This window comes from Cnephaeus nilssonii (assembly GCF_951640355.1).
Source record: "Cnephaeus nilssonii genome assembly, chromosome: 8".
Lineage (NCBI taxonomy): Eukaryota > Metazoa > Chordata > Mammalia > Chiroptera > Vespertilionidae > Cnephaeus > Cnephaeus nilssonii.
In genome coordinates this window covers 38,776,794-38,792,099 of record NC_137079.1, presented here as the reverse complement: position 1 = coordinate 38,792,099, position 15,306 = coordinate 38,776,794, and the positions used below count along the sequence as shown (strand labels likewise).

The following is a 15,306-nucleotide window of genomic DNA, read 5'->3' as shown; positions in this document are numbered from 1 at the left end:
AACTGAGAATCGAACTGGTGACCTCTTGGTTCATGGGTCAATGCTCAACCACTGAGCCGCACCAGCCAGGCCATAATTTTTTTTTTATATTGCTGAAATGTTGAAATGATAACACAGGGTGGGACAAAAGTAGGTTTACAGTTGTGAGTATGCAAAACACATAATTTATTCTTGTACTATTACTTATTAATTATTGTATTATTTTTCATATGAACAACTATAAACCTACTTTTGCCCCACCCTGTATTTTGGATATGGTAGGTTTAAAATACATTATTAAATTAATGTTACTTGTTTCTTTTCCATATTTTAAATGTGGCTCCTTGAAAATCTAAAATTATACTCATGGCCACATTTTACTTCTATTGGACAACTATAAAATTTTCAACTGAAATAAACAATTTACACCTACCAGGAGGGCAAAGTGAAGTACCACCCAGACAATGCCGAGTGAGGTTACCAGCAGGTCATATCGATTTCTTCTGCTTTGCCAGAAGCCTGCAGGCGACATTGCTATGATCTTCATTGTAACCTGAGAAAAGAGAGTAAATCGAGACAGTTTAGTACATATTTAAATGTATTAACTTGAGACACATTATTTTTTTAAAAAAGGTAGCAACCAAAGAGACGAATTTATCACGTATATAAAAAAGCTGAGTAGGTAACACATATATATTCTCCACACTCTTTTCTTCTTGTTTTATGACTAGTTTGATATCAGGACGTTTTTCTTCCCCAAGTAAAAGATCATAGATTTTGGGAAACATCAACCAGTTCAGGGTGAAATAAGAATCTGCTAGTATTTCAAAGAGATTGCTGGTAGAAGAATAATATTCCTGGAAAGTAATATGATATGGACCATATATTAAAATAATCTTGTCTGGGTCAACTCCCGTTACCACCACGTTGCAATGTGAGTCCCTGAATTCCAGTGGTCTGTAGAGTTTGCCCTAAATATTTGAACTCGGATAACTAGACAGGCCATCATTCTGATACAGAAATTAACTGCAGTTTGCAACTCCTGTGGTTAGAAAATTCCAAAATATAAAGTGAAGTCTTTGTTCAAGTTAAACTGAACAGACTCAAAAGGAAATACCCTCAGAGCACACTATCCCCCTGGAAAAAAAAAAAAAAGAAGAAGAAGAAGAAAGAAAAAAAGAAAGACTTCAAAAGCAATGGGGCACAGAGTTGAAATAAAGGCCATCAAAGGAGGATACTATATCTTACTTTAAAATGTGCACTTCCCCCCTTCCCCATCCCCCAAACCCACTGACTCATCACAGTACCTCAAGAACAAAGATGAAGGTGAAAACAACTGACATTGTTGCCAAAGGAACAGTCACTGGGTCCTCAACATCCCACTGTATAGGAAACAACAGCACACACGTCTTTGCCTAAATCCATCGGGCATTGGGCACAAAAAACCCCTCTCCCCTCTTCCTCCCATTTAAACACAATTGTGAATTTTAAAAACTAAATGCTAAAGAGCGCAGATCGTAGTAGATATGGCCATTTGTGATATTCTTGGTTGCACCCATGAGTAAGAAATTCATTCCCAGAGTCTAAAGGTGAAACAAAGTACCTTGACAGAGAGCAGCACCGACTGGGCCAGGACAAGTAAAGCAATTGTCCTCTTAAAAAACGGGTGCTGGGTGATGTCATACATCTTGGCTCTAAAGCCATCATTATCTGGAAAAGAAAGGTTTAGGCAAGGGCATTTTAGACCTAAGTCACATTTACTTTCTTGTCTTTCGTTTTCTTTAATGCTCATCGTAAAACCCATCACATTTCCCCACCCCCACGGCTCAATCTATTGTGTAGTGTTTTGCAGGAATGGCTGGCTCTGAATATTTAAAACCATGGTGCATGAAGCCATCCGTATCAGAAGGAGAGCCGCATCATTCAATTTCTGTCAGTTTAATACATTTCCCTCATATGTTGAAAAGGCAAGCACAAATATTTTATTTAAAAATTCATTTTTTCATTAAGGCTTATCCTGAGAGCACTGAAGCACAGCCTTTGGGTGGTTGATTTTAATAGCCTTTGGAGAGATCTGTGGTTTGGAGCCTGTTTCTATATTAACTTATGCACAACCACCTAGTGGCCTCACGATTATTATTTTAATTGAAATCTTAGACTCCTGGGGAATCATGAACACTAGTGCCCAACATGAATAAAATCAGAGCATCTTTGATACCCGGGCGAGGTGGGAGATGAAGAGGCTGAGCTATCTTCAGTCGGCTCTTCAGATCTTCCCATCTTCTCTGATCTACAGTCAGCAGAGCCGTCCCCTTAATAAACAAAGGAAAGCAGAAAAAGGCCTTTTGTCATGTACTCCACGCCAAGGACATTGCACATGGGGTGGCGATACAAACAGGACTAATTTGGGGGTTTTAAATAAATATATTCTTCAAATCCTATGATGGTTTGATAAACAGGGTCAGAATTCTCAAACTTGGTCTGGAGAGGGATGGCCAAAAGAGATGGCCACAGGCTTCGAAGCAGACCTTCAATGGGTATCTTTGAACGTTTCCCGGGTTTGGGGAAATCTAAAGAAGGTTTTCTGCATGATTAAATTTTCAAAAAAGGGATCCTCACTCTAATAGTGATTAGTTTCCTTTCATTTCATAGCAGAAAATGCTGCAGCAAAATTATAGCTTGTCAATGCTACTGCTTCTGGATAAGTGTATTTTGCCTTAAACATGATTTTGAAAATCATTCTGATATGTGCAATTGCAAAATTATTTTTAAGTGGTATAAAGCCATAGAATTTGGATCTTTAAGAAATTACTATGAGAACTGGCTAAATGAGATTAGGTATGCATTTTTTTTTTATCATAGAGTACTTCATTAAAATGCACATACATATGTTACATTTTATTACAATATAGTATTTGAAGTATAATTAAAAAAAACAGGGGGAAAAAAATACCCATTCTTCCTTTCTTTCTCCAGAGCTCAGGGACCATCCTTCAGAGATACCTCCTCAATAGGTCTGACTCAATACATAAAAAATGTATTTGTCTTGAATTTTAAAAAATTATATAATTGGTATTTAATATGTGCTTATCTGCAATTTGTTTTTTACCTTCATTGAACAATGCTTGTCATATGACTAGATACTAGATTTAATTGGTTTATTTTAACTGTTCATAGAGTATGCCATTGTACAAATATATCAGAAGTTACTCATTTTCGGTTTACAGACTATAAACAATGTTGCAATAGACACAAATGTTCTGTCTTATGATAAACACCTATGTGCCTTCCTCCATGGTAAATCTCTAGGAGAGGAATTGCTGGGATCTAGAAATTTATACATCTTTACATTTACCAGATGTTGCCAAGTTCTTGTCCAAAGAGGAATAAGCATGAACATTTGCCACTAGCAATTATATTCTTGTTAATGCTTGACATTATCAGACATTTTAGTTTGGCCATTTGATGTGTGTGTGAATGTATCTAGTTTGAACATTAATGAGATGAAACATTTTTTATTTGTATAAGTGGTGATTCCTGGTTCTTCCTTTGGAATCGCCTGTTCGTATTCTTTGCTCATCTTTATATATTTACTTTTTGATGTTTTGTAGACATTCTCAATATATTCTGGATACTAACTTTTTATAGTTATTTGAGTTGTAAGTATTTTCTTTTAGTCTTCGCTCCTTTTTTTTTTTTTTTTTAAATCCTCACCTGAGGATATTTTTCTGTTGAATTTTAGAGAGAGGGAAATACAGAGAGAAATATCAATGTGAAAGAAACACATCAATTAGTTGCCTCCCACACATGCCCCGACCAGGGCCCGGGCAGGGGAGAAGCCTGCAACCAAGGTACATGCCCTTGACTGGAATCAAACCTGGGACCTTTCAGTTCGCAGGCCGACACTCTTTCTACTGAGCCAAACTGACTAGGGCTTAGCTCTTTTTTTTTTTTTTTTGTTAAGTCTTGTTTTTATCATTTAGACAAAATGTGCCATTTATCATTCAATAACTTTTCATTTTAATGTAATCTAAGTTATAATTTTTTTCTTTATGAATTCCACTTTGTGGTTAATGTCAAGAAATCCAGGTCAAAAATAAATTCTACATGGTTTAAAAATGCTTTATATTTTTGTTATTCATAGTTGGGTCATTCATTCACCTGGAGTTCATTTTTGAGTAGGCTATGAGGTAGAGTTTATTTTCTTCATCTAGACAATTATTCTAGTTTCACTTATTGATGCTCTCATCTCCTCTGATTTGTTGTGCTAATTCTGTTTTATATATACACTAGAGGCCCGGTGCACGAAATTTGGGGGAGGGGTGTGTGTCCCTCAGTCCAGCGGGATTGGGTCTAAACAGGCAGTCAGACATCCCTCTCACAATCCAGGACTGCTGGCTCCCAACCACTCAGCTGCCTGCCAGCCTGATCACCCCCTAACCACTCCCTGCCAGCCTGATCGATGCCTAACTGCTATCTGCCAGCCAGATTGCCCCTAACTGCCCTCCCTTGCTGGCCTGGTCACCCCTAACTGTCCTCTCCTGCAGGCCTGGTCACCCCCAACTGCCCTCCTCTGCTGGCCTGGTCTCCCCCAATTGTCCTCCTCTGCTGGCCCGGTCACCCCTAACTGCCCTCTCCTGCTGGCCTGGTCCCTCCCAACTGCCCTCACCTGCAGGCCTGGTTCCCCCCAACTTCCCTCCTCTGCTGGCCTGGTCACCCCCAACTGCCCTCCTCTGCTGGCCTGATCGCTCACAATTGCCTTCCCCTGCAGTCCTGGTCCCCCCAACTGCCCTCCTCTGCCAGCCTGATCACCCACAACTGCCCTCTCCTGCAGGCCATCTTATGGTGGCCATCTTGTGTCCACATGGGGGCAGCCATCTTTGACCACATGGGGGTGGCCATCTGTGTCTTGGAGTGATGGTCAAATTTCATATTCCTCTTTTGTTAGATAGGGTTGTTAGATAGGATGGGTATCTCCTGGGCTTTCCGTTCTGTTCTGTAAGTCTAACTTTCTATCCCTGTAACAATACTGTCATAGCTTTACTAAGTATAAGCTTGTTTACTTTCCTTTTCCACATTTTTGTTGATGCTGAACTGTGCAAAAGGTTTATCATTTACTTTTTTAAAAGAATCTGCTTTTATCATTCTTGAGCCTTTGTATAGTTGTTTATTATTCCCTTCCTCCTACATTCTTCAATTTTACTATTATTTTTATTGTAACACTAGAAGCCCGGTGCACGAAATTCGTGCACGGCGGGGGATTGTCCCTCAACCCAGCCTGTACCTCTCCAATCTGGGACTCCTGGAGGGATGTCCGACTGCCCGTTTAGGCCCAATCCTGGTGGGATCGGGCCTAAACGGGCAGTCGGACATCCCTCTCACAATCCAGGACTGCTGGCTCCCAACTGCTTGCCTGCCTGCCTTCCTGATTGCCCCTAACCGCTTCTGCCTGCCAGCCTGATCACCCCCTAACCACTCCGCTGCCAGCCTGGTTGATGCTTAACTGCTCCCCTGCCAGCCTGTTTGCCCCCAACTTCCCTCCTCTGCCAGCCTGGTCACCCCTAACTGCCCTCTCCTGCAGGGTTGATCACCTCCAATTGCCCTCCCTTGCAAGCCTGGTCCCTCTCAACTGCCCTCCCTTGCAGGCCGGGTGCCTCCCAACTTCCCTCCCCTGCTGGCCATCTTGTAGTGGCCATCTTGTGTCCACATGGGGGCAGGATCTTTGACCACATGGGGGCAGCTATATTGTGTGTTGCAGTGATGATCAATCTGTATATTACTCTTTTATTAGATAAGATAGAGGCCTGGTGCACGGGTGGGGGCCAGCTGGTTTGCCCTGAAGGGCGTCCCGGATCAGGGTGGGGTTCCCTTGGGGCGTGGGGTGGCCTGAGCGAGGGGCCTGTGGTGGTTTGCAGGCAGGCCACGCCCCCTGGCAACCTAAGTGGAGGCCCTGGTATCTGGGATTTATTTTCCTTCTACAATTGAAACTTTGTAGCCTGGAGCGGAGCCAAGCCTGCAGTTCCCTCCGGGGCGGCAGCCATCTCTGTGGCAGTTAATTCACCTTCTACAGTTGAAACTTTGTTGCCTTAAGCGGGTGAGCCTGTGCTTTAAAGCTTTGCTTCCCCTGTTGCCGCCGGCAACCCTGGCCTGCTCTCTCAAGCTCCATTCTGTTGCCATTTGTTTGAATTTGTTTACCTTCTATAATTGAAACTTTGTAGCTTGAGTGGAGGCTTAGGCCTGCAATGGCTATGGAAAGCTTGGCTTGGTCTGTTACCTGGGAAACCTTGCTCTCTGTGGCTGTAGCCATCTTGGTTTGGGTTAATTTCCATACTCGCCCTGATTGGCTGGTGGGCGTGGCTTGGCTGGTGGGCATGGCTTATGTGGCGGAGTGATGGTTAATTTGCATATTACCATTTTATTAGAGAAGATTAATTTTAATATTTGACATATTACTAATGAATAAATTATTTAGAATGTTGTCTTAATACTTCTAAATTCTGAGGGATTTTTTTGCTATGTTTTTTATTATGGTAGAGAACCTGTTCTATACATTATCAATTTTTTTCTACAATTATTATTTTATGACTTTGTAGAAGATACATTTTGTACTTGAAAATTGTGGTGGTCAGGGTTCTTTATATGTCAGTAGATCACATGATTTTATTGTGTCAAATTTCATATAGTCTTTCTTTTTTTCCTGCTGATTTATGAAATTATTAGAGAAATATGTTAATATATTTCACCATAATTTTGGATTTTATAGCTTTTTAAAATAATTTGATTAATTTTATAAAATGTTTTTATTGATTTTAGAGAGAGAAGAAGGGAGAGAAAGAGAAAGAGGCAAACATCCATGTGGAAGAGAAACATCGATTGGCTGCCTCCTGCATGCCCACTACTGGGGATCATGCCTGCAACCCAGACATGTGCCTTGATTGAGAATTGAACCAGTGACCTTTGGTCCAGGGGATGATGCTCAACCAACTGAACCACACCAGCCAAGGCTAATTAATTTTATTTTCATATATTTTAAGGAGTCCTTTATTTTTTCTGGGGATTTAATTTCTTTTGAAATTATTTAATTATACTGTTTATTTCTAATAATAACATTTGATTTAAATTATTTTTTTTCTGATATAAATATTGCTAAACCACTTTTCTCATTAACTGCAAATAAATACTTGTTTTGGGGATGCTATACACATTCATATTATTCCTTTATTATACAAAGCAAGATATTTTGGAAAGCTGAACTCTGAGATGATCCAAAAGAATAATGACATGGTGATATCATCTAATCATTAATGTAATAACCTCTAAAATTGCATTGTTATTAAATTAAGTGTATTAATCAAACTTATTGTTTTATACTAGGGACATTTAAAAAATATATATGTTATTGTTACAGATTTTGAACTTTTTAAACAGGGTTCCATTTTCTAGGGAAGACATAATATTGCATGATTCTGAATTGTTAAAACTTTGCCCGCAAAGCTTACCTTATTTCCCATATCTTTTTTTAAAATCCTCACCTAAGGATATGTTTTCATTGATTTTAGAGAGAAAGGAAGGGAGATAGAGAGAGAGAAGTATTGACTTGAGAGAGAAACATTGATTGGTTGCCTCCCTGACCCACAACCTAGGTACATACCCTGACTGGGAATCAAACCCACCACCTTTTGGAGTATGGATCATCACTTCTGGCCAGGGCTCCCATATCTTTAGTTCTCTCTGTTGCCTATATATTTGGAAATCTATTTATATACTTTCAGGTATAACCATTAGAATGTGAACTCCATGAGGGCAGAAATCTTTATGTGCTTAGTGTTTATGGGTTAGCGTCTTATGCTCTCAGGGTCAAAAGCAGATTGGGGGACCTAGTAAGTGCTCAAAGAAGTCTGTTGAATGATCTGTAATAATAAAAGCATAATATGCTAATTAGATCAGACAGCCAGACGACCTTCCAGATGAAGCCGGGGCTGCGAGGGCTGAGCCCCTTGCACGAATTTTGTGCATCAGGCCTCTAGTTGAATAACAAATGAATAAGTCCTGTTACATAGCAGCTGAACTGCTGCCATGGACAAAACTTGCAGAAAAAAAATCTTTTCTAAAATGTTCACATAATTTAGAAATCTGTAATTGAGAAATTTGTAACTCCTATTAATAGATGCGCTATTCAAGTTTGTAATGTCTGGTGATATGATTTCTTCTCCTTTGCCTCTTTCCCTAAGCACACATTTGAGCTTCCATGCTCCCCTGTCTCAGACAGAGACGTTCCTTTCCTCCTTCAGAATAGAGACACAACTGGTGTTGGAGGTAGGCCTGTAATTCTGCTTGCTTCACACATTCTCTGAGTCCAAGAACTACACTATCTCCGGTTAATTCAAAATTTTATGTCATTTCATTTATGCTGCTGAATTGTGAGCTGCCATAGGACCTAATTCTTCTGAAATTAGGTGTCTGCTCAGAGGGCCCTGGATGGTGTTCTGAGCAAGCAGGGCTTAAACTGTCTTAATTGACTGATTAGCTTCTGCTCCTATTCCGGAATTCCCAGTGTCTGCTCCATCACATGCCTCAAAGGCATCTAAAAAGACCCATCTTCCTCTTTCTGCTTGGAATTAAACTGAACACACGGTAGGGCTGAAAGAAACTCATTTATGAATGTGTTAAATAGGGGGGCTGGGCGATATGCTCTCTATCCTTCTTTCTTACTCTAAAATTCCAGGTTTCTGTGGGGTAGTGTAGTGTTGGGACCCAAAGGGGGAATTTTTAAATTGCACTCTTTGAAAGTCTGAATAAAATGACATCCTCATTCGGCACACATCAAAGGCGCCAATTGGCTGACTAACTGGCATCTCACACGTGGAGCCTGGGTGTGAGTGATACGGTCCCAGGCATAGCTGCACAAACCAGAGCTCTGATGTGAGTGCGTTCGAATCAGTCCTCGCTGTGAGTGACATGGCGCTGCGCGGAGCTGTGCAGTGACATCTAGCTTTTCATTCAGCGCAGAACGACAGTCGACATTTTCATGCACGTGAATTGGGAGAATCACAGACTCTTGCAGCAATAGGCACTACTTCTGAATTCTGGCCCCATTTTCTACTCCTTATTTTATGCTGTCTTCTCTTTAACTGTGCATTTCCGAGTTGGAGAATTGAGAATAGCATATCTAAACCTTAGTGAATAGGAAGTGCTTAGAAACTGTATGTGTCTCAATTATTATGGTATCAGAAGACTGACCTTGACACAACAGGGGGCACGTCAACCATGTCCAGAAGAACAACATAAATGAGTCTCCTCAAACTCATGTGTTTTTGGCAGGAAACTCCACTTGCTCTTTTCCCATTTGTGAGCTCTTTATTGATCATTCGAGCTGTTATGAACTCAGCTTCCCAAGTTCATAAAGCATGCAAAGCTTTTATTTTATTTTAAATATATTTTTATTAATTCCAGAGAGGAAGGGAGAAGGGAGAGAGAGATAGAAACATCAATGATGAGAGAGAATCATTGATTGCTGCCTCCTGCACACCCCCTACTGGGATCAAGCCTGCAACCTGGGCATGTGCCTTTGATCGGAATCAAACTCAGGACCCTTCAGTCCTCAGGCCAATGCTCTATTCATTGAGCCAAACCAGCTAGGGCAGCATGCAAAGATTTTACATTAAGTTAGAAAATCTTCTTTTTATCCTATGAACTAAGATTTTAAAACTTGTACCGTGCCCTCCATCCCATCCCATCATAATACAACTGTTGTTAGAAGTAACTCATCAACTGAGTTACTAAGAAGCATCTAATTTACATTAGTGAGAGCAGTATTACCCGAAATCCCTGCATCAGCTTCAGCTATTGTACTTTAATAACTTGTTGCACATCCTTTCAATAGGAGATGCGCCTTTCAGTTGTCATGAATGAATGACACTGTCACCAAAAGAGGAAATTTAGCAAGAGAGTTGTGCTCTTAAATAACGTGCCTGAAAGGCAGCAATGAGGTTGCTTGTGAAATAGTTACAGAGATTATTTACACCAGTCACATTACAGTTTAATGTGACATCATGCTGTGTATGCAAAAAAAAAAAAAAAAGAGAGCTTAAAGTGAGTGGCTGGAAAAGAATAAACTCTGTCTTACACCAAAAATTCTTACCTTGTTTTCATTGAAATTAGCAATAACTACTCCAACAAAAAGCGTCAGTCCAATCATGCAACCCAGGAATACAAAAACATGAATATAGATTCCATGCATCTGTATAAATGAAAAATATGGTTATTCATCAAAGCAAGTGAAAGCAGCTGTTGAAAGGCTTGTGTTCAAAGGATTCCATGGGCTTGCTTACCGGCCCCACACGATGAATAATAACATCCCTCACTTCCACCCAGCCTTTCAAGGAGAGAACTTCAAACAATGCCAGCATAGCATTTCCAACATTGTCAAAATTAAAGTTCCGAGGATTCGCCCTGAAAGTCAGAAAAAGGAATGTTCTGTGAAATTCCAATAAGAAACACCCTAAGGCAAATACTTGTAGCTCTTTCCAATCTTGGGTGCAGAGTGATGTTTAGCACTTGGAAGGTGAGCTATATAGGATTCTTTTGCTAAATCATAATGCTGTGTGTTGTAGATTATTAGTTGTGTAATTAATTATTAGGTAATGATGGGGTACTCTCAGTTGAAGACAACAAAATGCTACACAACTTTGAGTTCTAGCTCCAGAGGATCTGCAAACGTTTCTGGCTTGTCCTGATTATATTGAGGACTGGAATACACATTCCAGTTAGAAACTGCATAGGAGATTCTCAAAGGGGCATTGGAGTCTGGGTAGAAATTTTGAAATTGGTTTTTAACTGGAAATCTTTCTAATGGCATAAATTACAATTCCCCATGTTAGTACAGAAAATGTAAAAAGAGTGGAATCTGGCCTCATGTGAACATCATCACACTGTGAAGTGGTGAGAGATCACCAAGAAGACACGGTGTGTTTGCTCGTAGCCACTGTTTCCAGATCACTCTCTCCCACTTGGATTTTTCTCTCTCTCACAAACGCTGATGTTCTCAATGGATACTTCCTGTGTTCCCAGTGCACAGTATGCTACTTCACCCACAGCACATTCCCGATTTCAAAACATTGTGGCCTCACTACATTTTTCAGGGGGAGAGGATGTCTTATTTCTTGTTTTTTTTCTGACATGTTTTATACTTTTTTTTCTTCGCAGTTACAAAAGTGATCTTTTCTACTCTATTACATTTCCCTTAGTCATTACAGGTCTGAGCTACCATTTTTGTTGCTCATAGAAGATTGAAGAGTTTTTTCTATTTTCCCCTTACCAGAGGCTATTTTAAGTAGTTAAAAAAATATTTAGACAACCACAGACTGAAAAATCAGGACTATCACTACATTTCTTGAATTTGATGGATAATTGAGCTCAGGATTATTGAAGAGAGTAGGCCTACTGAAGCTTATCTAAATTATATTTTGATATTTTTTTTCCCTGCTAGCTCATTTATCAAAATGTAACCCTCACAAAAGGTAACTCACTTGGGAGCAATCTGGTTTAGTATTTTTGTACCACCATTTTTTTTTAAAGCCACAGAACAATCATGGGATGTATCCTTATAAGTTCTTTTTTAAATACTAAATAGATGGGGATCTAATAAGAAAATATAAAACCGAAACTGACTTGCTCCTAAAGGTTTAAGGCTATTTGGTAGAAAATGTTTTCTACATAGTGCAAAAGCACTAATCACAAATTCGTATTCTAGGATTCTGATTTATATTTTTTAGTATGAAGTTATAAGCATATTCTCTTGGATTTTTCCAACAACTTTTCCTTTGGGAGTTTCAATTAAGTGTAATATATATTTTACAGAAGACAGAAACTATAAGGATTCTATAGGTGCCACCATTTTCTCAAATAAAGATATTTTTAAACCAACTGAGCCAGCTCTCAGATCTGATGTTAAACTTTCTTCCTCATCCATCCACCCCACACAGTGATATTTACTTACTTATTTGTTTGTTTATTTATTTATTAGTTGAATTTGTTGGGCTGACATTGGTTAATGAGATTATACAGGTTTCAGGTACACAATTCTACAACCCATCATCTGTACACTGTATTGTGTGTTTATCCCTCAAGTCAAGTGTCCTCTACCAGCATTTATCCCTCCTTTACCTTCTTCTACCTCCTCCAGCCCCTATCTTCTGTAAAGTGTTTATTTTTTTAGCTGAATTTGCAGCAATCAAAACTACTTTTAAAAGTAGAGTATGTTAAAAATACACTTTTAGGCTAAACCAAGAAAAAGAAAACAGAAGATCATAGACTTAAATAGTTGAAAGAATATATCACATTTAAAAGATAAGAAAAATAGGTATTTCTCAGCTTTAGTCATATGAGATATTTGTATATGCTTTGTTCACGTATTTAAAATTGGAAAGATTAAAACTTTACCTACAACCACAGAGGACTTCAATAAATCCCAGTCTTCATCCATTACTGTCATTTTACCTGTAGCTCTTCCTTGATTTGGAAGGCTGTTTAAATATCATCTTTTCTGGTTACCTTTTAAAGATTACAATCTTATTTATCTAATTCAGAAAACTAAGACATTGGTTCTGACCTCACAATTTGGTCAGTCTTTAACCTTCCGATGAAAAGTGCACCAAGGTCCCCAAGATCATGATAAGGAGAGTTTCCCTTCTCTGGGGAGATGGGGCACCATGGAGGAAGAAACTTAGCCTCTACTCTTGGGTGTGAAAATATAGGGGATGACCTTATCCCAAATAGCCCCCTATGTCTTACAACTCTGCAATCTAGTCTAAAAAGTCAGAACCTTCTTGTATGTTCTGGAATACACTGATTTATTTATTTATTTATTTATTTATTTATTTATTTATTTATTTATTTTGCCTGGCACTTTGGCAATAGCAATTTGGGTTTCCTCAGTTTGCAACACCTTACCTCCGCCGAGCCCCTCCCAAGCACCTGCCCATGACTCTTCCTCTTTTCAGCAGCCTAATGCCTATTCGTCCTTCAAAAGTTAACTGAGTGTCTTCTCCTCTGGGTCCTTTGCCCTGGTCCGGTTATCGTTGGGTACGGTGCCTCTCCTGTGTGTGCCACTGCACCCTTTGCCTACTGTATCCTATCCTGGCCAATATACCAGGAAGCTACAGGAACTTACACCTCCGGCCTTTCCCTGGACAGGTATCTTCCAATATTCTGGAAGGGGCCCAGCAGTGAGTTCACATGGCCCCATGTTTTTATTAAACTTATAAGAATAAGGTAGTTTTATATTCTTTTTCTTAAAGAACGTTCCCAAATTGTTTATGCCATACGGGTTCTACAAAAATTTGATCTTCTGCCTAGACTGTATGACAGTGTAACATAAAATTACCTAGAGGTAAGCTTTCAGGTGAGCTTCAAGTGAGCTTAGGGGCTTACTTATGTAGCACCAAAGCCCTTAGCATATTATAGTAAAATACTTATAATTTCCTTTTCTGTTCTCCACTAGACTTCAAGCTCCTGGGGGTCAGGGGCCATAGCTTGTCCCCAGTGACACCATAATACCTGGTGAATAGTAAGCACTCAATAAATGCACTTATTATGAAACTGAGTACTTGGTTGATTTTTCTCTCATAAATTATAGTTTGCTATATCAAAGACTTCTGATGAAAATAAAACACACAATATTTAAACATATGGTATGTTTAATCTTTTTTAGCAAGGTAATTTTTATCTCATCAAGTCTGAGTGGTTCCAAAGGAAATGGATGTATTCATCTGAAGAGAAAATACAGAAACCAGACCATCTCTTGAATTAGATAGTGCATATTGATGTCCTAATTATAATTATCAAAGTATTCCTCTAGGCCAATTCCCAGATAAAAGTTATTTTCTTGATCCTAAATTAGCCAATATAAAATTACAAAATTTTCAGCTGCTAATTCTTGGTGAGCTTATTAAAGAAGGAAAACGTAAAAATTAGCTGGTTACAGCTAACATTTATTTGATGGAAGATTTCCGTGTCCCTAAAATTAATCCAAGTCACAATTTTCCGAACAAATGGACAAAAGCTATTGTGATGATGTTCAAATGATACCTCTTTATCCATTTAAGCTTTTAAAGTGTCATTGAACTTGAAACCCCTAATAAGTTACATAAGACATTACATTTCAATTAACTCTGACTCTAAAAATCATAGGTAGATGATTTTATGAAACAAAGTTGAATAACAGGGCACAACTGGAAAAAAACTTTACTTTTCTCCCAATACTGCTTTATAGTATGTCCTAGCTCCCTTCCTGACATCTTGGGGAGATGTCAACGCTTTTTAGATCAGTCTCATCCTAAAAAGTCCACTATGTTTTACATCCAACCTTGGCTGTCTTAACCTTGTGCAAGGATCCCAACCTCAGCAGCTCAGCCTGTTCAGTGGTTTGAGGAGGGAAGAAGAGCGTTCACTCCTCCTCTTCAGGTTGCCATCTGGTTCTTGTAAGACTGGAGTTAGAGAAATGGAGTGAGAGGCTGTGTATTTTATGCTCCTGAACTCTGGCCATTGGTGCTCTTGTCACAGCAGCTGTTATTCTTTATGTTGTGCATTTGTGTGTTCCTCAGAAACTCTGTATATTAACCATATTTCTAGCTTCTGTAAACGTGACGCTTTACCATCTGCCCTACATACATGTGCAGGACACACTTTGTTTTGGACAACCTGATAAAACATCCGAGTCATCCTGCCTCCGTCATCACCCTCTTCCCAACCTTGGGAGGAGTCCTTTCTAGGGTGTGCTTTTCAAATACAAACTAGTCAGCCAAGAGTCCATACCCTCAACCTCCTCCGTTATTAGGCTTTCACACTCCGGGCCACTATATACCTGCCCTAATCATGCCAGGGCCAGGTACCAGATCAAGAGGGCAGTCCCAATGCCCCAGAGCCCACTGAAATGATCAAACTAGCCAATCCTAAGCCTGACTTCCCTGCCTCACCTTCTTTCCCAGCGAAACCAGAAAACGCGTCTTTCCTTCTGCCTTGTGACCAGCCCTAGTGCTTCCCTCTGTGGTTCTGTGGTATGGCTTGGCCCTTCCTCTTGGGAGCTATGAGCAACTAGCTATCCTTTCAATGGTAATTGATTGTATCTTGATCTATTGGCCTTACCATACCTCCAATTTTCTATTAGAACACTTTATACTTTAAAACACTCCTAATTGAGGATGCCCCACTGTGCCATTCCTGCTGTGAAGGTAGTCTGTAGGTGATTTTCAGCTCCCACTCCTGGAAACACATGAACAGCCTCTTCTAATAGGGGACCTGCTCCCCAGCACTTAGCCCTTTGCAGTA

General features: G+C 39.6%; 1 protein-coding gene across 3 annotated transcripts in view; it reads right to left on the bottom strand.

Annotated features, from left to right (window-relative positions):
* The window catches only part of NALCN (sodium leak channel, non-selective), a gene marked incomplete at both ends in the record, with an annotated part of 271,462 nt that overhangs the window by 22,514 nt on the left and 233,642 nt on the right, over nucleotides 1-15,306 (bottom strand). For all 3 annotated transcript variants that reach the window (XM_079779627.1, XM_079779625.1, XM_079779626.1), the window contains 6 exons: nucleotides 413-532; nucleotides 1,287-1,361; nucleotides 1,583-1,689; nucleotides 2,198-2,291; nucleotides 10,121-10,219; nucleotides 10,311-10,431. In XM_079779627.1, coding sequence (XP_079635753.1) covers nucleotides 413-532; nucleotides 1,287-1,361; nucleotides 1,583-1,689; nucleotides 2,198-2,291; nucleotides 10,121-10,219; nucleotides 10,311-10,431 — 616 coding nt within the window. The remainder of the gene's footprint in view (nucleotides 1-412; nucleotides 533-1,286; nucleotides 1,362-1,582; nucleotides 1,690-2,197; nucleotides 2,292-10,120; nucleotides 10,220-10,310; nucleotides 10,432-15,306) is intronic.